The sequence below is a fragment of the Gopherus flavomarginatus genome, chromosome 2, assembly GCF_025201925.1.
Source record: "Gopherus flavomarginatus isolate rGopFla2 chromosome 2, rGopFla2.mat.asm, whole genome shotgun sequence".
In the NCBI taxonomy this organism is placed as follows: Eukaryota; Metazoa; Chordata; order Testudines; family Testudinidae; genus Gopherus; species Gopherus flavomarginatus.
The window spans coordinates 8,832,467-8,855,888 of NC_066618.1; the positions used below are offsets into that span (position 1 = coordinate 8,832,467).

At 43.0% G+C, this 23,422-nt stretch overlaps 2 protein-coding genes across 51 annotated transcripts in view; one reads left to right on the forward strand and one right to left on the reverse strand.

Moving 5' to 3' along the window:
* The window catches only part of LOC127045875 (5-beta-cholestane-3-alpha,7-alpha-diol 12-alpha-hydroxylase), a 331,656-nt gene that overhangs the window by 30,635 nt on the left and 277,599 nt on the right, over positions 1-23,422 (reverse strand). The window lies entirely within an intron of this gene.
* Positions 1-23,422, forward strand: part of OBSCN (obscurin, cytoskeletal calmodulin and titin-interacting RhoGEF) — a 301,886-nt gene that overhangs the window by 20,033 nt on the left and 258,431 nt on the right. For all 50 annotated transcript variants that reach the window (XM_050942340.1, XM_050942350.1, XM_050942329.1 and 47 more), the window contains exons 3-6: positions 7,691-7,960; positions 14,645-14,905; positions 20,990-21,292; positions 22,129-22,395. In XM_050942340.1, coding sequence (XP_050798297.1) covers positions 7,691-7,960; positions 14,645-14,905; positions 20,990-21,292; positions 22,129-22,395 — 1,101 coding nt within the window. The remainder of the gene's footprint in view (positions 1-7,690; positions 7,961-14,644; positions 14,906-20,989; positions 21,293-22,128; positions 22,396-23,422) is intronic.

Consider the following 23,422-nt stretch of genomic DNA (forward strand, 5'->3'; position numbering starts at 1 on the left):
AGTGACTCCTTGTGCCACCATGAGTCCCTCCAAAAAACAAATCCCCAAAAGATATAACGAAGAAGCAAATCTTTAGTCTATTATTTATATAATCGTCTGTGTGCCATAGCCTGGCATTTGGGCAGCACATCTTCATTGAACAAGCAGGCCTTATTTTGATAAGGGAGAAGCAGCAATAATGTTCTCCAAGTGTCCACCTTTTAGCCAACATGACCCTGCAACATGTCTACGTACACTGCTACGGGCATATTTATGGGGCCGTCAATGTCTCAGATGTGTACTATTGATTATTCATGTGTAGAAAGATGTCTTTATCGAGTATTTTACTAGGTGGCAGATTTTTTTTTCAACCTCTTATTTTACAAGTATTTCTTTCTTTGGGGGATTTATTGTTGAATTCAATAATGTCTATAAAGGATATCTTTGCTTTGGCTATTAAAAGGCAAGCAAATGATAAACAATTTAAAAGAGCAGAGAGGTAAATATTTAAAAAGTAATTTATATAGCACCCTAATAACTACTTTGAAAAACCTTTCAGTGCAGTCAGAGTTAGTGGGGGTAGATCATGTGTTTGTAAGCAGCCCAGAATCTATAAGAACACAGCAGTCATTTTTCTAAGAATTTTGTACTAAAGCTGATGAAAAATCAGAATGTTCATTCTGCAGGAAATTCTGATATTGTGACATTTGTTTTACCCCCAATTGAGATGAAAAATAGAAACAATGAATTTTTTTGTGGAATGAAAAGTTCTAAAAAATGTTTTAATTGGAACTTTCAAAACGTGTCCTTTTGATTCAGTTGGACATTACATTGTGTCAAAGTTAGAATCAAGACTCACAATTTGTCAGACCACTCTGTTTATTAGCGCAGTGCTCCGCCAATAACATTCAGAATATGTGAGTGGCCATGCAAGGCCCAAACAGTCTTATTTATACAGATAAAAGAACGGGAATTTAGACAAAGGGACAAAGAAATCAAAACAGTAAAATTCACCTGGGGCACAGCATGCATATCCTATTTCCTTACTAACTGTTATAGATCTAAGGCTAATGCTTCACCAATTCCCCTTAAACGGTGCAATTGTTCTATGTTAATGTCTGTATTCCTGACACCTGGTTGCAGCATTCCAACAACTTTGCTTAAAGGTACAGACAACATTTCTTTAATCCTTTCTATTCTTACTATATAATTCATTCTACTTTCACAATTGCATCCACCTGAGCTGCTGCGGTCCTTCATGGAAGTTGTAGTGCAGATACCTTGTGCCCCCATTCTCCTGTATGGGCTGAGCCACTCAACTGGACTACATCTCTCATGATACACTGCAGTCATTGCCACTCAGACAGAAGGAAGCCCTCAGTGCATCATGGGAGACGTAGTTCAGATGGAGACCACAGCTCATAGAGGAGAATGGAAGAATGAAGCAATAAACTTCAACTCCCATGAGGCACTGCAGTGGCTCAGATGGAGGAAGATTAATGTCAAACAGAGCCAAAACTAAAAGTTTTGATTTTGTTGAAAAAACTTAACTGTTTCGATTCTGGTCAACTTGACATGAATAGTTTAGATTTTCCTAATGGGAAATTGCAAAATGTCAGCAAAACCAACATTTTCCTGTGGAAAATTTAGATGTTACAAAAGAAACCATATGTTCCACTGGGGAAAAAAAAACTGATGGAAAATTCCAGACCAGCTCTAATTTTTTACAGAATCCAAACTCATGAATTGATGGCTTTTCTTCACTGAAACAGTGGGGAAATTTGCCACCCTGCACTGCACCTGAACTGCACTGCACCTACCAGTTTGTGGGTAGGACATGGAACTGCCAGGCACCCTGGTTGTCCTCACAAGACTAGGCATTCTCAGCCATGATCATATCTAACTTATAATAATGAAAATAATTGTTTGCCAAGTTTGCCATCATCATGATCACTATTACGTTATTATTTTATTTATTGTTTCTGCTTGTAAAGAGTGAATAAAATATTAATAGATGTTTTGAAAATGGTTAATCAGTTGTTATAGAGTCTGATAGGCCAATTGTCAGAGGGGTAGCCATGTTAGTCTGGATCTCTAAAGGCAACAAAGAGTCCTGTGGCACCTTATAGACTAACAGACGTATTGGAGTATGAGCTTTCGTGGGTGAATATCCACTTCGTCGGATGCATGCTTCATGGAAGTTGTAGTGCCACCCATGTGGTATTCACCCACGAAAGCTCATGCTCCAATACGTCTGTTAGTCTATAAGGTGCCACAGGACTCTTTGCTGCTTTGATAGGCCAATTGGTTGTTTATAACCGTAACGTTTAACCATTTAGAACACCTTTTACTGATGTGCTAATAATCCTTGTATCAAATGCTACTCATGTCTGTAACGTTCTGATAACTTCTAGTGATAATTTATTAATCATTTATGAATGGAAACTTAATATAAAGTATGACCTGTATTACAATAATGCCTAGGAACTCCAATCAAGGCTCAGGGTCCCATTGTGCTCGGTGTTGTAAAATCAAATAAAAACGAAGAGCCCCAATGAGCTTACAATCTAGATGTCAGACAGGAGGGGACAGGTGGACCAAATAGGCAAGTGTTGGAGTAGAGCTGTCAAGTGATTTAAAAAATTAATCACAGTTAATTGCAAAATTAATCATGATTAATCACATTGTTAAAAAATAATAGAATACCATTTATTTAAATATTTTTGGATGTTTTCTACATTTTCAAATATATTGATTTCAGTTATAACACAGAATACAAAGTGTACAGTGCTCACTTTATATTTATTTTTTCTTACAAATATTTGCATTGTAAAAAAACAAAAGAAATAATATTTTTCAATTCACCTTATACAAGTACTGTAGTGCAATCTCTTTATCATGAAAGTTGAATTACAAATGTTGAATTACATACAGAAAAACAGGTTTGTTTACATTTGCACCTGAAAGTGAGAACCGGTGTTCTCATGGCACTGTTGTAGCCGTCGCCACAAGATATTTACATGCCAGATGGAATGGTGGCTGAAGCATGAAGGGGCATATGAATGATTAGCATATCTAGCACATAAATACCTTGTAATGCCGGCTACAAAAGTCCCATGTGAACACCTTTTCTCACTTTCTGGTGACACTGTAAATAAGAAGTGGGCAGCATTATCTCCCATACATAAAAACAAACTTGTTTGTGTTAGCGACTGGCTGAACGAGAAGTCGGACCGACTGGACTTGTCGGCTCTAAAGTTTTGCATTGTTTTGTTTCTGAGTGCAGTTACGTAACAAAAAAAAAAATCTACATTTGTAAATTGTACTTTCACGATAAAGAGATTGCACTAGAGTACTTGTATGAGATGAATTGAAAAAATACTGTTTCTTTTTGTCATGATGTATACAGAATTACAGCCTGTCTCAAATTTATTAATGAAAACAGCTTCCACTCTGCAATCCAGCCTTGCCCCTCTTATTTACCAAAGATCACATTTTGCCTGGAACTCTATATGGCACATGCAGACACCTCGTGGTTGGATAACACAAATACAAGCACATATCACATACATGCCCAACATACATACATTAATAAATACATAAATAAAAGCACATATCATTATATAAATGCCTGAACAACATGACTGCCTTCTATGATGAGATAGCTGGCACTGTGGATATGGGGAAAGCAGTGGACGTCATATATCTTGACTTTAGCAAAGCTTTTGATATGGTCTCCCACAGTATTCTTGACAGCAAGTTAAAGAAGTATGGATTGGATGAATGGACTATAAGGTGGATAGACAGTTGGCTAGAATGTCGGGCTCAATGGATAGTGACCAATGGCTCCATGTCTAGATGGCAGCTGGTATCAAGTGGAGTGCTCCAGAGGTCGGTCCTGGGGCCGGTTTTGTTCAACATCTTTATTAATGATCTGGATGATGGGATGGATTGCACCCTCAGCAAGTTCCTGGATGACACTGAGCTGGGGGGAGAAGTAGATATGCTGGAGGGTAGGGATAGGGTCCTGAGTGACCTAGACAAATTGGACAATTGGGCTAAAAGAAATCTAATGAAGTTCAACAAGAACAAGTGCAGAGTCCTGCACTTAGGACGGAAGAATCCCATGGACTGTTACAGGCTGGGGACCAACTCCCTAAGCAGCAGTTCTGCAGAAAACGACGTGGGGATTACAGTGGATGAGAAGCTGGATATGAGTCAACAGGGTGCCCTTGTTGCCAAGAAGGCTAACGACATCTTGGGCTGCATCAATAGCAGCATTGCCAGCAGATCGAGGGAAGTGATTATTCCCCTCTATTCGACACTGGTGAGGCCACATCTGGAGTATTGCGTCCAGTTTGGGGCCTCCCACTACAGAAAGGATGTGGACAAATTGGAGAGAATCCAGCGGAGGGCAACGAAAATGATTAGGGGGCTGGAGCACATGACTTACAAGGAGAGGCTGAGGGAACTGGGCTTATTTAGTCTGCAGAAGAGAAGAGTGAGGGGGGATTTGATAGCAGCCTTCAACTACCTGAAGGGGGGTTCCAAAGAGGATGGAGCTAGGTTGTTATTAGTGGTGGCAGATGACAGAGCAAGGAGCAATGGTCTCAAGTTGCAGTGGGGAAGGTCTAGGTTGGATATTAGGAAACACTATTTCACTAGGAGGGTGATGAAGCACTGGAATGGGTTGCCTAGGGAGGTGATGGAATCTCCATCCTTAAAGGTTTTTAAGGACTGGCTTGACAAAGCCCTGGCTGGGGTGATTTAGTTCGGGTTGGTCATGCTTTGAGCAGAGGGTGGACTAGATGACCTCCTGAGGTCTTTTCCAACCCTTCTATGATTCTATACAACACTATGCTATTTTTGGAGGGTATATATGAGCTTGATTGGCCACAAATGGAATTGCACCTACTTTGTTTTTGATACTATTCTGCAATTGTAAAGAAAACGGAACTGACAAAGATGTAGAATTTGACTAATTGCTTGACATAGAGAAGTGAATCGAAACTGGTGTATTTTACACTTCCTTTTGATGCCCTCAGCATGTAAATTGCAATCCCTTAGATTAACACCGTGCTATATACGGGGACAACCAGGAAAATGTATCTAAAGATCTGACTGTAAAGTAGATTAGTTCAGCTGCATAAAGCCCTTGTGTAGATGCTCTTATTCAGTAATAAAGTTGCCTTAATTTAATTTAGATTCTTATTCTTAATTGAATTAAGGCCACTTTAATGCTGAATAAGAGTGTCCAGACAGGGATTTAATGCAATTTAACTAATCCTCTTTAAAAGTTAATTCAGATTAATTTTTCCTGAGGCAAGGATTTCTGTGTACACAAATTCTAATTTATACATCATCTCTGAATCTGACTCATGGAGTCTTACATTCTGGTCTTGCTTTCCTGCTCTGCCCCTTGGTCCCTCCCTCTTAGCGTATCAGTTACATCAGCTCAAAATCCTAGAGGGACAGATTCAGAGGTGACAGGAAATGGGGTGCAAGGTTCATGTCAGTTAGTGGGAGGAATATAACTTACGTGCTGAATGGGTCAGAGAAGGTTTATGTTACATTAGCTATGACTCCCTTAAATAAACATAGACTGGCTTCTCTATGAGGCCCTTTGTGGGGGCTCTGTACCATGTAAACTCATGCACACCTACGCAGGGTGGAGGCAGAGAGTGGGACCCAGAGTGGCTGGGAACAGCCCCGGGAGCAGGTAGGAACCCCCGGGACCCTTCTTTGCAGCCTGGAGCTGACTGGCCTCCCCATGCCGAGTCTCAGTATCTCCCTTCTCTCCCCCTTCTCTCCCTCTTGCCCTCCCATCCCCAAGAAGCTTCCACACCCCCCTCCACTCCCTGACAGTGAGTGGTGGATTACTGGCAGAGCTGCTTTTAGAATGTGCACTGTGCAGCAGGCAGGAGGAAGTGCTGCATGCTGGAAAACAGGCTCTCACCTTCTTTCCCTGCTACAGCAGGCGGGTGTGTACTTTCGCCTTTCCTCCCTGAAGGGGATGCTGTTTTATGCCTTCTATGCTGAGACATAAGGCATGTGGGTAGAACAACCTCGTTTCCAAAAGTATATTCCACACGCCTCTGAAGTTTACAGCCTGCAGGCTCCCCACCTCCAAAGCACAAATCCAGGATGGTTTAGGGCCTAATCTCCATGGGCCTCCAGCTCCAAGAGTGTTAAATGGCCCCTTGCTGGGCTCTGATGTTCCACCCAGTAGAGAGAAAGCGCTGATGTGCATTAGCCCATTCTAGCAATGTTACGTGCACTGAGCACCTTACAGTTGCTCTTATCAGAACCTGTTCCTACAGCCTTCACCAGGTGTCAGTTTATCTCTCCCTAGTTGTGTATCAGAATATTAGGAAGTGTTAGGGATGCACTTTCAAAGCATTGTCTGATGATTTAGCTGCATAGCTGCTGTTAATATTAAGTGGAAACGGTATGAATGAATCCCTTCATTTTATTTGTAAAATGTATCCCCTTAATGCACTGTATCAGCTTCAGCACTTCTGTTCTAACCCATTTTCTACCTAAATAGCAACAATGTGTCCCAATGGCCAAGGCAGTGATGGAGGAGTTAGGTGACTTGGGTTTGAGTGCTAGTTCTCATCTTGTCAGTGAGGAAGGATGGTCCAGTGGTTAGAGCACTAGCCTGTGGCATGGGAGACCTGAGTGCAATTCCCTGTTTCCCGACAGTCACATCACCTCTCTATCTCTGTTTCCCCATCTATAGTATGTGGATAATAATCCTTACCCCTCCTCCTCTTCATAAAGTGCTCTGAGTGCCTCATACAAAAAAACGTGTAGGGACAGTTGTTATGCTCTCCTTGAGAGGCCATGACCCGGCATGGCGTGGACTTTTACAAAACCTGTTCATATCATCTTGCCCGGCTTCAACTGCCCAGACAGACTTGGATTTATTAGGCCAAGTTTCCAAAGCGCACAGAGCAAGCATTTCCAGATCTGCGTTGCTGCATAAGATCATCCCAGCCCATTGTTCTGACTACATCATCTGCTTGGAGTCCCACCAGTGGCTGCCTCTTCCCCACCATGCAAGTCACATGCTTACTGGCCTTATTGTAAAGACTATTAATAATTTAGTCCTGCCCGACCTGTCAGATTGATTAGTGTGGAGTTGACTGCAATATTTGCTCCACCAGTAGTGCCAAGCTGCATCACCCATTGGTCCATGTCTCCTTCCAAGTGCTTTTGTGCTTTCTCCTACACCAACCTTTGTATGTGGAACAAACTCCCTGAGAATAATCTAAAAAGCCATTACTCTGTCCCCCTCCAACACCCTTCCATAGGCTCATCCTCTGCTGGGATGCCTACAGAACATTGCTGGGTGATAATGGTGCAACCCATGGCAGCTCAATAGTGGACTCAGCTCACATTCCCCTTTTACTGTTACCTTGTCCTATCTCCCCCAGATCCCTGCTTGTTTAGTGTTTTTTATTCACCTGTTGCGTCCTGTCACTAACAAGGAATGTAAGTTCTGCAAGGCCAGGACTGTCTGTTTATTGCGTGTTCGTACAGTGCCCAGGATAACGGGGCATGATCCCTGATTAGGGCCTCTAGACACCATTACAGTGCAAATAATAACAATAATAATAAATAACGAATACCCTTTTCTATTAACTTACTTGCACGTTAGGTGCCCCAATGATGTCACAAGTTCTTGTTCCTTTGTCTCATTTCTAAGAGCCCACAATACCGTTCAAGACAAAACTGAAGGATGTTGAAGTTCAGGAGAAAGAATCTGCCACTTTCCAGTGTGAGGTGCCCGTCCCTAGCACTGAAACTGCCTGGTTCAAGGAGGAGACCAAACTCCAGCACAGCAAGAAGTACAACATTGAAGAAGAGGGAACGTACCGCCGGCTCACCGTCCAGAACGTCACCACGGACGATGACGCCGTTTACATCTGTGAAATGAAGGAGGGGAGCAGGACCATCGCGGAACTGACTGTCCAGGGTAAGAGAGAGAATCCACTGCAATAGGTTTCTTTTTCCTTTTTGTGCCCCCCCCCAGCCCCCTAAAGATTTTTGTTTGTGTGGGCTAAAGTAAATCCTTTCTCATGGCGCTGGTGATTTCATCTGGAGTTGAAACGAGCATTTGCAGCTGCATTTTATGCTCTGGTGGGTGGTGCACAGTATATTAGGAACATGATTTCAAAAGGCCTGCAGCGTTACTATCCCAGTGGAATGATCCCATTGAGGGGTTGTTATCGGGGCTTGAACCTGGAAATCCCAATCTGTAAGCATGAGTCCGTACCACTTAGGGGAAAGGATTTGCGGCCAGCTTTTTAAAGGTAGTTAGATGCCTAAAGATGCAAATAGGCACCTACTGGGGTTGTCAAAAGCTCCTAAGAGCCTGTCTCCCATTGACGAAAATCTTTCCCCAATCCTTTAGCTGTAAGCAGTAGCAACCTTAGAAACTTTCTATGTGGACCAGCCACTGGAGGGACATAAAACCAAGCTGTCCTACTGCAGGTTACAAGAGCACAGCATTACTTTGAGAGTACGGCCAAGAGTCAATCGTTGGTGACTGATGGGGAAAGTAAACGTTTTGGTAGGGTTGACAGAAAAAGTGAGTTCAGTTTCACTCTATGCTTTTTGTAAAAAAACAAAAGGCCATTTTCTGAGGCAGGAAAGTGTCATTTCACCACTAAAAGCTATGATTTTGCTAAGAGAATGTAAAAAAAAAAATTCTCAATGAACATGTTTTCAAGAGGTTGTGATGAAAATTCACGAAAGGCAGCATGAGGTGATGAGAACAGGGAACTTCAGTCCTAGAACAAATCTGTGACCACATCACTACTTCACAGGTGGATATTTGAAAGGAAGAAAGTTGCTCACATTAATGACAGTACTGGTCACACTTCTCTAAGAGCAAAATTCACCTGGGAAGGGAGCAGCCCAGGGGCTAGGCACTACTTAAGTCCTGCGTCAGCACTATTGTTAGGTCTTAAGTGGTGTCAGTCTTGCGCTGGCTGTGTGCACAGGGTGAATTTCACTCCCATCACCTGAGCAATAGACTGGGAGCCAAGAACTCCTGCACTGTGAATCCGGGTCTGCCTCTGACTTCCTCTGCAGACGCAGGCAAACAGCATTCCCGGACTCGGTTTTCCCATCTGCACTATGGGGCGGGGTTTTCAAAATCACTGACATTTTGATGCTAATCATACTTCCCTATAGAGCTTGAAGGCAGGGGGCTGGACTCGATGATCTTTCAAGGTCCCTTCCAGTTCTAGGAGATAGGTATATCTCCAATTATAAAACATAAAATATAAATATAAAATATCTCCTTATAATTACTAACAATATAGGAAGCATTGTTTAAAAAGGAAATATATCACTAAAGTTACCTTTAAATATGGGCCTTGCTGCAGAGTTCAGATACTGAGCCAAATCCAAACTTTCTTGAAGTTTACAGCTGTTCTTCATCAGGGGTTTGGTTTGCCCCATAATATGGTTTAGGCTCCAGTGGCAAAATCTGGATGTATCCAAATCCAGATGCCAATTTTCCCAAAGTTTGGGAGCTTAGGGTTGATGTGTATTGAAATCTAGGGTTTGGGCCAATGTCGGTTTCTCAAAAACACAGGGACATGTTTACAGAAGTGTCTGTTAATTTTAAGTTTGTTGATTCACCTACATGAAATCTAAGTCCGATAGCTGTGATCCTGATTCTGATGTTGATTCTACTTACGTAAATTATAATTATCTCCATTGAAACCAATGGAGATACCCTCTTGTAAAAGCTAGAGAACTGAATTTGGCCCTTTTCATTTCTGGTCTGACTATACTCTAATTGAAGTCCATGGACGGATCCCACTGTAAAACCTGGTGGGCCCCATCAGATCTGTATATACAAACGCAGGTTTTATACCTGCAAACTAATGGAGAGGTGCAACCTTTATGGGAAATTTGACCCAAAGAGTTGCAGAAGTTGGTGAAGGAAATTACAACCTACTCTTGGGAATATATTATGGATTCCTTGATTAATTGTGAAACTATAAAATGTAGAGATGAAAACTATTATGCACACAAAGAAGTTAGATAAAAAACATAAATACTCTTGTTGAAAGGTTGCAATGTTACAATGCTTTATTTCTCAGAATTCAGAATAACTCCCCAAAACCCCAGAACAGAGAGCGACAAAGCAGGCTGCTCCCTAAAACAGAGAGGCACAGCTCACCCCACTTTACCCTAGAGTGGGTGGCTGCAGACTCACCCAGGTAACCCATGTCACATGGCTTCCCTCAGAGCCCCCTCACTTGCAAGCAGGACCAGGAAATCCTCACACTTAAAAATCTCTTGTTATTTTTAACACAGATTCCAATACACCACAAAAATGATGTTTTGGAGCATCTGATCCATCTTTCTGTAGTATTCATTGCCCCATGTGGGGCGGTGGTGATGGTGACAAACAAGGCAAAGAGAGTAACCCTATTAATACTGAGGAGTCTGGTGGCACCTTAAAGACTAACTGATTTATTTGGGCATAAGCTTTTGTGGGTAAAAACCCCCACTTCTTCCACTGCCCCTATTAATACCCCTCCTCTTCTGAAAAAAAAGTCCATCCATGACTTGAATATCATTACAGCTATTTATATTTGCAGCTTTGCAAACAAAAATAACTTGAACTCACGCTGCAGGATGTAAGCTGATCTCATGTGGGAGTCAGAAACGATGATTTCCCTCCAGCTAAATGCATCCCATACTGGTCAATTCCAGAGATGGGATATTGAATATTAGCAATAGAGTACTTGTCTGATCTGCCATGGTTATGGATACAGTTTTGTCATGGTAAAATAATGTGTAAAGCATACAGTCACAATAGAAATAAATAATTTCAGACTATGGTCATGGCAACTTTATGGACCCTGCTGATGAGCACAAACAGTTCATTAGCTCACTTTGGTCAAGTCCTCTTTGAAACAGGACTATCTGAAGCCTGTCTCCCAAGCAAAGAGGAAAAAATTCAGAGGGAAGAGTTGTAGACCAAAATGGATGAACAAGGATCTCAAACAGCTTATTAGGAGAAAGCAGAAAGCCTAAAAGGAATGGAGGAAGAATGGATCAGCAAGGAATGCCGCTTTTTGGAGATCAGAAAGTGTAAGGGAAAAAGTGAGAACTGTCAAAAGCCAAGCAGAATTGGAAATGGCAAAGGAAATTAAAACTAATAGTAAAAGGTTTTTCAACCATATAAATAAAAGGAAAACAAGGAAGGAAGAAGTGGGACTGCTAAACACTGAGGATGATGTGAAGATTAAAGATAATCTAGGTGGGGCCCAACACCTACACTAATATTTTGCCTCAGTTTTTAATAAGGGTAATGAGGAGCTTGGGACAATGGCAGGATGGCTATTGGAACAAGAATATGGAAGGAAGTGGAAGCCAAACTCAAACAGCTTAATGGCACCGAATTGGAGGGCCCAGATAATCTCCCTCCAAGAATATTAGAGGAACTGGCACCTGAAATTGCAAGACCAGTAGTAAGAATTTTTAATGAATCCATAAATTTTGGGTGGGGGAGTCTACCCTGTAACTGAAGAATTGTGAACATTGTACCTATATTTAAGAAAGGAGGGGGAAGGCGATCCATGTAACTATGGGCAAGTAGGTTTGACCTCAGTTGCATGCAAGGTCTCAAGAACAAATTTGGAAAGGAAAAGCTGTTAAGGACATAGAGATAAACAAGTAATTGGGATAAAATACAATATAGTTTACTAAAGATAGATCATGCTAGACTGACTGGATCTCTTGCTTTGAGAAGATAACTGATTTTTCTAAGCAAAGGAAATGCAGTAGATCTAATCTACCTGGCTTTCAGTAAGGCATTTGATACAGTTCCACATGGGAAATTATTAGTTAAATTGGAGAAGATAGGGCTTTAATATGAGATTTGAAAGGTGGGAAAGGAACTGGTTAAAGGGGAGACTATAACAGGTCATGCTGAAAGGTGAACCATCAGGCTGGAGTTCCTCAAGGATTGGTTTTAGGATGAATTGTATTTAATATTTTCACTACTGACCTTGACATGACATGCAGGCATGTGCTAATAAAATTTGCAGATGTCACAAAGTTGGGAGGTATTGCCAATAGGGAGGAGGATTGGAATATCATGCAAAAAGATATGGATAACCTTGAAAACTGGAGTAATAGAAATGGGAGGAAATTTAATAGTGCAAAGTGCAAGATTATGCACTTAGGGACTAACAACAATAATTTTTGGGTAAGCTGGGAAAGTATCAGCTGGAAATGGCAGAGGAGGAGGAAGACCTGGCTGTGTTGGTCGATCACTGGATGACTATGAGCCACCAATATGATCCAGCCATGAAAAAAGCTAATGCAATCTTGGGATAACTCAGGCAAAGTATTTCCAGTTGAGATAGGCAAGTGTTACTACCATTATACAAGACACTGATGAGATCTTATCAGGAATACTGTGTGCAATTCTGGTCTCTCATGGTTTAAGAAAGATGAATTCAAACTGGATCAGGTGCAGAGAAGGGCTATTAGGATGGTCAGAGGAATGGAAAACCTACCTTATGAGAAGAGACTTAAGGAGCTTGGCTTGTTAGCCTAACCAAACAAAGGCTGAGGGGAGATATGATTGCTGTCTATAAATACCTCAGAGGGATAAATACCAGGGAGGGAGAGAAGTTATTTAAGTTAAGAGCCAATGCTGACACAAGAACAAATTGATATAAACTGCCATCAATCAATCTAGGCTTGAAATTAGATGAAGGTTTATAACCATCAGAGGAGTGAAGTTCTGGAACAGCCTTCCAAGGAGAGAAGTGGGAGCAAAAAGCCTGACTTGTTTTAAGATTGTTAATAAGTTTGTAAGACTTAATAAGTTTGATGAGACTGTCTACAATGACATAAGGCCCATCCACAACTGCTGTTAACAAATATCTCCAACGGGCGAAGAAAGGACACTAGATGGGGAGGGCTCTGAGTTGCTACAGAGAATTCTTTCCCAGGTGTTTTGGTGGTGGGTCTAATTGATCACCATATTTGGGGCTGGGAAGAAATTTACCCCCAGGCCAGATTGGCAGAGATCCTGGGTTTTTTCACCTTCTTCTGCAACGTGCCTCACGGGTCATTTGCTGGTTTGAACTCGAGTAAATGGTGGATTCTCTGTAACTTAATTCTTTAAATCAAGATTTGAGGACTTCACTAACTAAGCCATAGGTTATGGTCCTACTACAGGAATGAGTGGGTGAGGTTCTGTGGTCTACAATGCACAGGGTGTCGGACTAGATGATCATGATGGTCCCTTCTGCCCTTATAGTCTATGAGTGGGACTGGATCAAAGCAACTAATATATTGTTAATGCACAACAGTCGATTGAAGTGAATTAACACACTGGTAATGTGGGGTAGCAGGATCCATATAAATGGCAAAATTCACAGTTCCGTGATCATGGTGACCTTTCATGGTTGAGTTGAAATAAATGGCAAAATGCATGGGTTCCATGACAGTGTGCACCAGGGCATAATCATACCCTTAGCTATAGTGAACCCTACCTCCCCTGGCAATTCAGAATTGTTATCTATAGGAAATCCCCTAGTGCCATCCTGAATTAGAATCACTCCAGCCATGGGGGTTCTGGTGCTTCCTTTTAGAGATGGTTCCAGGTCTAAGATGACCTTATTCATAGGACTGTTTTCCTGATGTCTCACCCAAATTTACCTGGGATCAGTTTCATACAGTTTTTCCTTGCAAGTCATGAAAATTTCAAAGTTGCAGGAAAGTAAAAGGCCAGGAATAAGTGAGTTTGACCCCACGTAAATTGCTTGGTCTGCTCTGATAACAATATCTGAGGTTCTCAAAGTTATTTCCTGTTAGATCAGGTGAGTGGCATATGCAGGCCATCAGTTATGCCAGGCATTAGAGAAATTTAGTGGAGACAGATCCATTAGAACTGTAGAGATCTGTCTGCTTTCTAACACATGAGCTTCCTTTTGCAAGGAACTAATGTGGACTCAGCAGTTGCAGATCATCAGATCCATCCTTTACAAGGGCAATGTATACTATCTATTGATCCAATAGAAGACAGATCAAATATTAAACTGAGAGGGAGATTTTCACCTTTTCATAGCTTTGTAGATTTTAAGGATAGGAGACGCCATTATGATCATATGATTGCTCACTCTAAATACATCAGAGAGTAAACACCGGTTGGTGTGGGGGGAGGGAGGGAGAAGAGCTATTTAAACTAAAGGACAATGTTGGCACAAGAACAAATGGGAATAAATTGGCCATTAATACATTTAGGCTGGAAATTAGAACCATCAGAGGACTGTGGTTTTGCAACAGCCTCACTATAAGAGGAGTGGAGGCAAACCAGCTAACTAATTTTAAGATGGAGCTCGGTAAATTTATCAGTGGGATTATATGATGGAGTTGCCTGCAATAACAGGGGAATGGAATTGGTAACCTAGGAAGTCCCTTTTGATCCTATGTTCCTGTCTAGTCTGACCTCCTGCATAACACAGGCCATAGAACCTCATTCAATTATTCCTATATCAAACCCATATATTGTGATTGAGTTAGAGCTTTTGGCTCTGTTTTGATCTAGCTGATCTGGGTACCACAGTACTCCGTGTCTGCTGTATTATGACTGTAGTAGTTTTCTTTCATACAGGGAACATCATTAAAAAACTGCCACGGAAGACTGCGGTCTCCATAAACGATACAGCCATATTCTGCGTGGAGCTGGACAATGAGTGCCAGAACATCCGCTGGCTGAAGAATTTGGAAGAAGTGAAGCCCAATGACCGAATCACCATCACCTCATCTGGCAAGCAACATACGCTGATTATCCGGGAGTGCAAGATGGAAGATGCTGGGGAGATTGCATTCCTGGCTGATGAGTGCAGAACTTCTACTCAGTTCACTGTGTCCAGTAAGCTTTCCTTTATTCTATATTACAGCGAGTGTCAGAATATAAGAATGGTCATACTGGGTCAGACCAGTGGTCCAATCTAGTTCAGTAGCCTCTCTGACAGTGGCCAATGTCAGATACTTCAGAGGGAGTGAACAGAACAGGACAATTATTGAGTGATCCATCCCCTGTCATCCAGTCCCACTTCTGGCAGTCAGAGCCTTAGGGGCACCCAGAGCATGGGGTTGCATCCCTGATGTCTTGACTAATAGCCATTGATGGACCTATCCTCTATCAACTTATCTAGTTCTTTTTTGCACCCAGTTATACTTTTGTCCTTCGGGTTTAGTGTGTGTTGTGTGAAGAAGTACTTCCTAATGTTTTTTTTAAACCTGCTGCCTGCTAATTACATTGTGTTACCCCTGGTTCTTGTGTTTTGTGAAGGGGTAAATAACTTTTCTTTATTCACATTCTCCTTACGATTCAATAATTTTATAGACCTCTGTCATATCCCCCCTTAGTCGTCTCTTTTCCAAGCTGAACAGTCCCAGTCTTTTTAATCTTTTGTCATACCCCTAATCATTATTGTTGCCCTTCTCTGTACCTTTTCCAATTCTAATAGATCTTGTTTGAGATGGGGCAACCAGAACTGGACACAGTATTCAAGGTGTGGCCGTACCATGGATTTATATAATAGAATTACAATATTTACTGTCTTATTATCTGTCCCTTTCCTAGTGGTTCCTAACGTTCTGTTAAGTTTTTTGACTGCTGCTGCACATTTAGCGGATGTTTTCAAAGAATTACCCACTCACAAAGAACAAGAATACACTCTCAGTGTAGTTATTTCCTGCTGGTGCCATGGTAAGCTAGATGCTATACAAAGACAATAGAAGGTCCCATGACTGTTCCAAAGAGTTTATACCATAAAAGTGAACTTTATGTTAAATTATGATAATATCAAAATTAGAGAGAACAAAAATTCCAGGGTGAGAGTGCAGTATATGTGTGTATGTCTGCTGTAACAGTCTGCAATGAACACAAAATGGCTGTGTGGTGGGGCGGCTGCCCCACGCAGGCAGGAGAAGGGTTAAGGCAGCCTTGGAGAGGCTGCACAGAAACTAGTCAATCAGGAAAGGGTTTATTGGGTGAACCAGTCAGGAGAAGGCTTGCTGGAGCAGCCCATATATAAAGGGCTGCTCAGCAGAGCAAGCGGCAGTGTCTTCTTGAAGGGCAAGGGGAAGGACTGTCTGCCAAGGAGCATCAGAGATACTCCAGTGCTGGACAGGGTAGCAGAGCAATAAGGGAGCTCTTGGCTGACCATGGCCGACTGAGGCCCTGATGTAAGGGCAGCGAGGGTGCTAGGGCTACAGAGGAAGTGGCTAAGGGAAAGTGGGCAGCGGGAATAGGAGGAGGGGCAGTAAGTGGCTGCCAGCTATAGGATCCCTGGGCTGGGACCCAGAGTAGTGCGTGGGCCTGGGTCCTGCCCTGCTTGCCCCCACCTGTCAATGAGGAGAGGGGTCTAAATCCAGACTGCAGTTTGTCCCTGAAGCCAGGGGCTAGACTAGAGACTGCAGTTGGCCGCTGAGGCAAGTGGAGGGACTGAGGGCTGACTGTTCCCCGAAATGGGGGAGACAGTGGGCTGGGGCAAAGCAAGAGGGCCATGTCCTGAAGAGAACACCATGGTCCAGGAGTGGCATGGGGCCAGGTGATGGAGACGGTGGAGGAAGTGGAAGTAACGGCGATTGAGACACTGCTAATAAAAGGTGGTGGTCCAAGAGAGCTATTTCCCAGCACGGCCAGCAGGAGGTGCTGTGACCCTTGGTCTGGACCGCTACAGGCAGTAATTCAGAACTAGGGTAGGGGACTTCTCTCCATGTAAAGATGCAGTACACAGATAGCAAATCACACAGGCAACCTACAGTGCCTTGTTTGTGTTCATTGTTTACAGAGCTCTGTAAATGTACCAAGTGCTTAAAAAACTCTATTCCCCAAAAGCTTAGGTGGTTCTCTGAGTGGTATCTGCCCAGTCCCACCTGTGGGACTGGCACCTCCTAGCTACTGAATCTTCTAGAGGTCACTGCCCATTGAGTTGCTTGTCCCCCTATCCTCCTCCCCCTGCAGAGAACTGTGAGGGTATAAAAGGAATGGGGGGAGTGGCCTGGAGCCTCTAAAGAAGTGGGGCAGATGGGCAGAGAGTGTGAATATGCAACGGTGATGCTCTCTGAGAACAGCTCCAGGTGAGCAGAGCTGGGCAGAGAATGTTTCCTGAGGGATTTCAAGATTTCAAAATTAATTTTTGTCCAATTTGGAATAAAAATTGAAAATCTGAGGTTGGTTTTAAAGAGGGATTGGAGGGGAAAAGGGATGGTGCTTTGTTCTTTCCAAGCAGTTAGCCCGACCTTATTATCTCCACTTTACACACAATTCTCTATAGAGAAGTATTTAAAACGTTGGGAAGTTCAGACTCTAGTTGTGGAACTAGACAGTCACCCAATCCCATGATCACTGATGGCATGTCATTCATTAAACACTCAAGCAGAGGTGCTGGAACAATTTGTTTAGTGGGGCTGCTGAGAGCCATTGAACCAAACAGGATCAGTCCCATCGTTAGCACTGTAACGGTTACTGAGCTGTTTATCAGTATCTGGCAAAGCACACAATATCCCATGACCTGCAAGCAAAACTTTACTGTAATGATTGACTCCGGTGCTCACATTATTAAATTGTAGCTGGTTAACCATGGAGATGAAAGCTTTTAAGAAGCTGCCCTCCCACAAGCATATCTCTCGCTATTAAATATTAAGTTAAATATATAACAGTAAGGCCCAACAATCTGATTTCAGTAGCTTAGGTGTTCTGAACCCAAGATGAATGTTAAAGTAGTAGGAACTTTTACCTAGGTGGTTTGATCGTCGATAACCCAACGGGTAGTGCACCAGAGTATCATGTAACACTGGAATATATATTTATGTCACTAAGGAGGAAGAGCGGATCATGCCAAGGTTTCCTATTTTTACGCTTCATGTGCTACCATGCTGAAGTGTTCTGTTAGCAAAGTGCCGTGTTAGCTACTTGAAAATCCCACAGACTGTATTCACATTTTTCTCACTGAGCCATACTGGGGTTGTATTGGCGGTTTCTTAGCCCTTATTAAAAGAATAATGCATCTCTCGCATTCTCCAAGGATTGTGCTTTAAAAAATCATATTATTATTACACTCAATTTATGGATGGGTAAACAGAGGCACTGGGTAGATTATGAGACTTGCCCAAAGTTATTCAGTAAATCAGTGACAGATGTGGGAATCGAATATATCAAACAATGCTGACCCCTGCTCTTACCACTAGGAAATGCTGCCTCTGAGAAGGTATTTAGCCCCTAAAGTAGTGAACAATATTGATCAGACTTTGGCCTTTTTCAGAGACTTCAGGACTTACCCAAGGAAGTTTTAAACATAAGGCTAAGTCTACACTGTGGGGGGAGTAGACCTAAGTTATGCAACTTCAGCTATGCGAATAATGTAGCTGAAGTCAGCGTATCTTAGGTCGATTTACCTGGCTGTGAGGACGGCGGCGAGTCGACTGCTGCTGCTCTCCCGTCGACAGCTCTTCTGCCTTTTGCGTGCGGTAGAGTTCTGGAGTCGACGGCAGAGTGATCGGGGATTGATTTTATCACATCTACACTAGACACTAGATCCCCAACAGATCGATCACCCCCCGCCGATGCGGTGGGTAGCATAGACATACTCTAAGTCTTGGATAGCCTGCTGTACACAAATAGTTTCAGAAGTAGAAAGCTATAGATGGGATTCCATAGATGGCCTGACAGAGCATCAAAACAAAACAAAAACTCAGGCTCCCGGGAAGCTGGGGTTCATTTGAGGGAATTGATTTCATTTCATTTTTTTAGTTCTTCTGGCTGTCCATACATTACTATACAAATGTATGGCTTAGAAATCGCAGCGGAAGGCACAAACAGCAAGTAACCGACTCTCGGGAGCTCATGTTACAAAGGGCCATGTGGGTGAGGATGCCATGATGTGCTGAGATTGGTATATCACTGGCTGTCAGAGACAGGACAGAGGAAAGATTCTTAAATGGTATTTCACTTCAGAGCTAGGCCAAGCATGTGTGACCAGTGACAGACCAGCGCAAACACTGTGATCCTGAAGACACGGCATTATTCATTCATTTTCTCTGTCTCAGGCTTATCTATCCCATCTCTGTAGTGTTAATGTCTGAGGTTGGCCAAATTACAATGAAAGGGCCAGATCTGCGGGTGGGATAAATCGGTACTGAAGTCAGTGGAGTGATGCCAGTTTACATCAGCTGAAAATCTGGGCTAAATTTTAGTTTTATTAGTGGATCAGGTTCTAGGTAAGTAATATTGCTCTGTGCAAGGGAGTGATCAGGCCCTCATCACAGGTTGCTCTGTGTGGCATAGATCTATATTATGCACAGGATAGAGTGACCAGATAGCAAATGTGAAAAATCGGGACCGGGGTGGGTGGTAATAGGAGCCTATATAAGAAAAAGATGCAAAAATCAGGACTGTCCCTATCAAATCAGGATATCTGGTCACTCTAGCACAGGATGCTCTACCACTGCTATCTGCTGGAGGTGCTGACACACCAGTAATATCAGCAACTCTCTGATATTCGCACAAATCACTTTCCTTCAGGTACGGCTTTTTGGTGGTGTAGCAGCGTTGTATATACAAAGGGCAAAATTCTGCTCTTGTTCCAGAGCAATTGTGGGGATGTCGCTGGTGTTACCCTGGATTTACACCTGTGAAGCAGAGAGGGGAATTAGGCCCATTGTGTTTTGAATGCCCTCATGGGGTCATTCTAATTATAGTACCGCTTAATACAACAAACTGTCCATTAAACTACGCTGCCCAGAATCTCTACAGGAAGTTGGCTGTCTGTATTTGGCATGGAAAAATTAAACGTGATGAACTGTGAACAACAAACTTCAAGGTCTTTATGTTAGGGAGCTCCCCAAGGCCATCTCCAATTTGTATACAATATACCAATCATCTCCTTCAGTGAAGGAATCTTCTGAAGTTCCCAGCATGCTCAGCAGCCATCTGGTAGTACTGGGCCTACCAGGGCCGGCTTTAGGCCGATTTGCCCAATTCCCCTGAATCGGGCCCCGCGCTGGCAGTTTTTTAATTTTTACTAACCTGGCGGCGGTCCGAGTCTTCGGTGGCATTTCAGCGGGTCCTTCGGTGGGCACTGCCTACAGACCCCTGTTACTTTAAAGGAATTGCATAAATGTAGGGAGGGAAGTGCTGGAAGAACGGTTTGATTTAAGCAATGTTCACACCTTCTGAAGAATACCAGTTAAGATGTATCTCACCAGGATAACAGTGTGTAGTGATACCAAAGAGGTGATCTATTATTCTAGCTGAGCATTAATGAAATAAAATAAGTTAAACCAGCTCCATCTAAGCTAGTTACATGGTCAGTATTGGTCTGTGTGTAGGGGTCAATAGTAACTTGTGTACATGTGTGAAAAGGTCAATGGTAGTTTGTGTGTGTCCTTGGGGAATGGACTCAGTGGTGTGTGTTGGGTCTGTGATATTTTGTGTGTGAGAGAGAAAAGGGGTACAGTCGGTGGACACCAGTGATACTGTGTGTGCATGTGTGTAGGGTCCATGATAGTGGAGGTATGTGGGAAAGCAGACGGTGAAAGATGTGTGTAGTTATAGGGATTATTGGTATTGTGTGTGTGGGTTAATGGTAGCGTTTGTTAGAGGTGTCAGTTCTTTGGGGTACTGAGTGGTATTTTGCATATGCTGTGTGTGTGGATGGTCAGTAGCGTTGTGTGGGGCTAGTGATTATTTAGAGAGACATTAGCATCGTGTGTGTGCATGGATGGCGGGATGATATTGTTTGAGGTTGTGTTTTTCTTCATACTCCTTGCTTGTCCATCTCAGATTAAGACTGTTGAAACAATCCGTGTATTGATGTCATCAAAGGAGTATAAATGCTCATCCGAATCCTGATAGCTCTAGCGTACAGGTTCCAGCCTGTCTGTCATGCACTGTGGTGTTTTCATTCCATAATGTGGTTCTCTCTGTGTTTTTATCGCACTTCAGCTCCAAGAAAACCCCCCTCTCATCCCCCATCCGACCCCGTGGTGAAAAATAAAACAGAAACCTCAGTGACGCTTGCCTGGTCCCCTCCCAAAATGGAGCAACTCATTCCCATCGACGGCTACCTGGTGGAACGTAAGAAACTGACTGGCTTTACCTGGATGAGATGCCACCAGTCTCACATCCCCATCACAGAGTTCACAGTGAGCGATCTGGCAGAAGAGGCAGACTACCAGTTTCGAGTGTCCGCAGTCAACAGCTATGGGCAGAGCTCTTACCTAGAGTTCCCAGGAACCCTGCATCTTGGTGAGCCACACAAAGGGATTTAGACCACTCAGTTGACTAACAATATGGCCGTGATCTTGCAAGTCCTTGCCATGTGCATAGCAAAGCAATGCAAGGTGGCTGTGCTCGAGGATGCGTGTGAGCAGGGCTATGCATTGAGCTCCTGCAAGGTTAAGTGCTAGGCGCAGGGAGCTCTGCATTGAATCTCAAGCCCTTGCTGTCTAGAATGCAGAGCTGTAGCTGAAAAGACACTATCTTAAAGGCACTCTTGAGCAGGTCAGTGAGCCAACTAGCTATGTGTTCCTGTCTTGGACCTCAATCGCGCTGCTAGATGGGGTTTATGTGATGATTGTGCAGTCACACTCATGCAGACAGGATCAGGTTCCCTGGTGCTCCCTGCTCCACTCGGTCACTTTTTAACCTTACAATTCTATGGAGAAATGTGGGGATTGGGTTTTATTTCTGGGCTGCTGGGTTCTCTGCTAGAGGGTTGCTGTTTGTCTGTGATCTATTGCATTGAGTATTTCTTTGAAGTGATGAGGTGGATCTGATAGGTACCTCTTGCTATTATTTTATGACTCTATGGGCTATGTAAGTAAAATATGCCCAGCGTTCTACCTTGCAGGAACCAAGCCCTAACTCTGTACCCTAACACCACTGATCTCCTGCTGTAGAAGTCAAATCCTGTAGCTCTTCCACAGGCAAAATGCCCACTGCCTTCAATGGGTGCAAATGTTGCGGGATTTTGGTCTATTATCTTCAGTTTCCTTTTTCTCCCCCTAAGAGTTCTGAGCATAGTAGGCAACTCTTCACAGATTTATAAAGCTTCAGATTTATGTTTTGCTCTTCTCTGACAGAACCAGCATTGGCTGTGAAAACTCCCCTGGCCGATGTTGAAGCTATTGCAGGAGGTGATGCTACCTTTATTGTTGACCTTACGACCGATTGTTCTGGCACCTGGTACCTTAATGGCAAAGCCATACAAAGCAGTGAAATATACATCATTCGGAGAACCAAAACTACACACCTCCTCACCATAAAAAATGTCACCAAGAATGACGATGGAGCAGAGGTGAAATTTGTCGCCAAGAACGTTGAAACCAGTACCAAGATGAAAGTAAAAGGTAATTGCTTTGATCTCATCCATTTCTTCCTTCAGTCAAGGGAGGCAGGGTGGTCTTGTGGTTAGAAAGAGGTTCTATTGCCAGCTCCTTTACTGGTTTGATATGCGACCTTAGACAAGTAACCTAAGCTTTCAGAGCCAGATTCTGATACCTGAGTAGTACCTCACTGACTCTCTAGGGGCATGACTTGAGGAGTAAGGGAATATTCAGTGTTTCTAAGAGCATCAGAATGTGACCTTGAGTTGCCTAAGATTCCCTCTCTGTGAAATGAGGATAATAACATTTACCTGTTTCAAAAGGCAAAGCTTAATGAACATGGGCAAAGGGCTTATTGATCCTTGGATGAGAAATCTCTGTGGAAGAATGTTTGAAGTATTAATGATTAGAAGGGAGCGCACAGCTGACTGGGTGCCTCATACAATGCAAATATTGATGGTGAAATTCATTGCAGTGCAGAAGTAACTTCCTAAACATTTAACCCCCCATGTAAGCCCTTCCATGGGGGCATAAATGGGGTTCAAATGTTTGTACAGCCTTGAGAAGGGGCAGTTTCACCCTGAGGACATTTGACCTCTAATTTGTTGTGTGTGATTGTTCTGACAAATGACAAAAATGGTTTAAAAATAACAATAATAATAAAAAGAGATGTTGGAACTTTAATGTTAGGTGAAGTGCAGGGGTCGGGAGAGTCTGGGTTTTCCAGGAGCAAAGGCAGAGTTTCACATAGTGGCTTGTTAAGTTAAAACCTGAACCCATTCATTGGGCCACCCTAGCAGAATGGTGGCTTAGCAAGGAGAATCGATGGCATGTGGTGGGACCCTTGGTTTGAGGATTGTGTTCCTGCCCTTATGGAAAACAAAACTTGGCAGGTTCCAATTTTAGCTCTGCTGCAGAATATACCGTGCTTGCCGGATGCTAAGATGGGGTGGCGGGCAGTAAGTGAGGTGACTTCATTTCCAGCACTTGCACCTTAGAGGGAAAGATGGACATAGGGGAACTGAGGCCAAAAAGTGGGAAAATATTCACC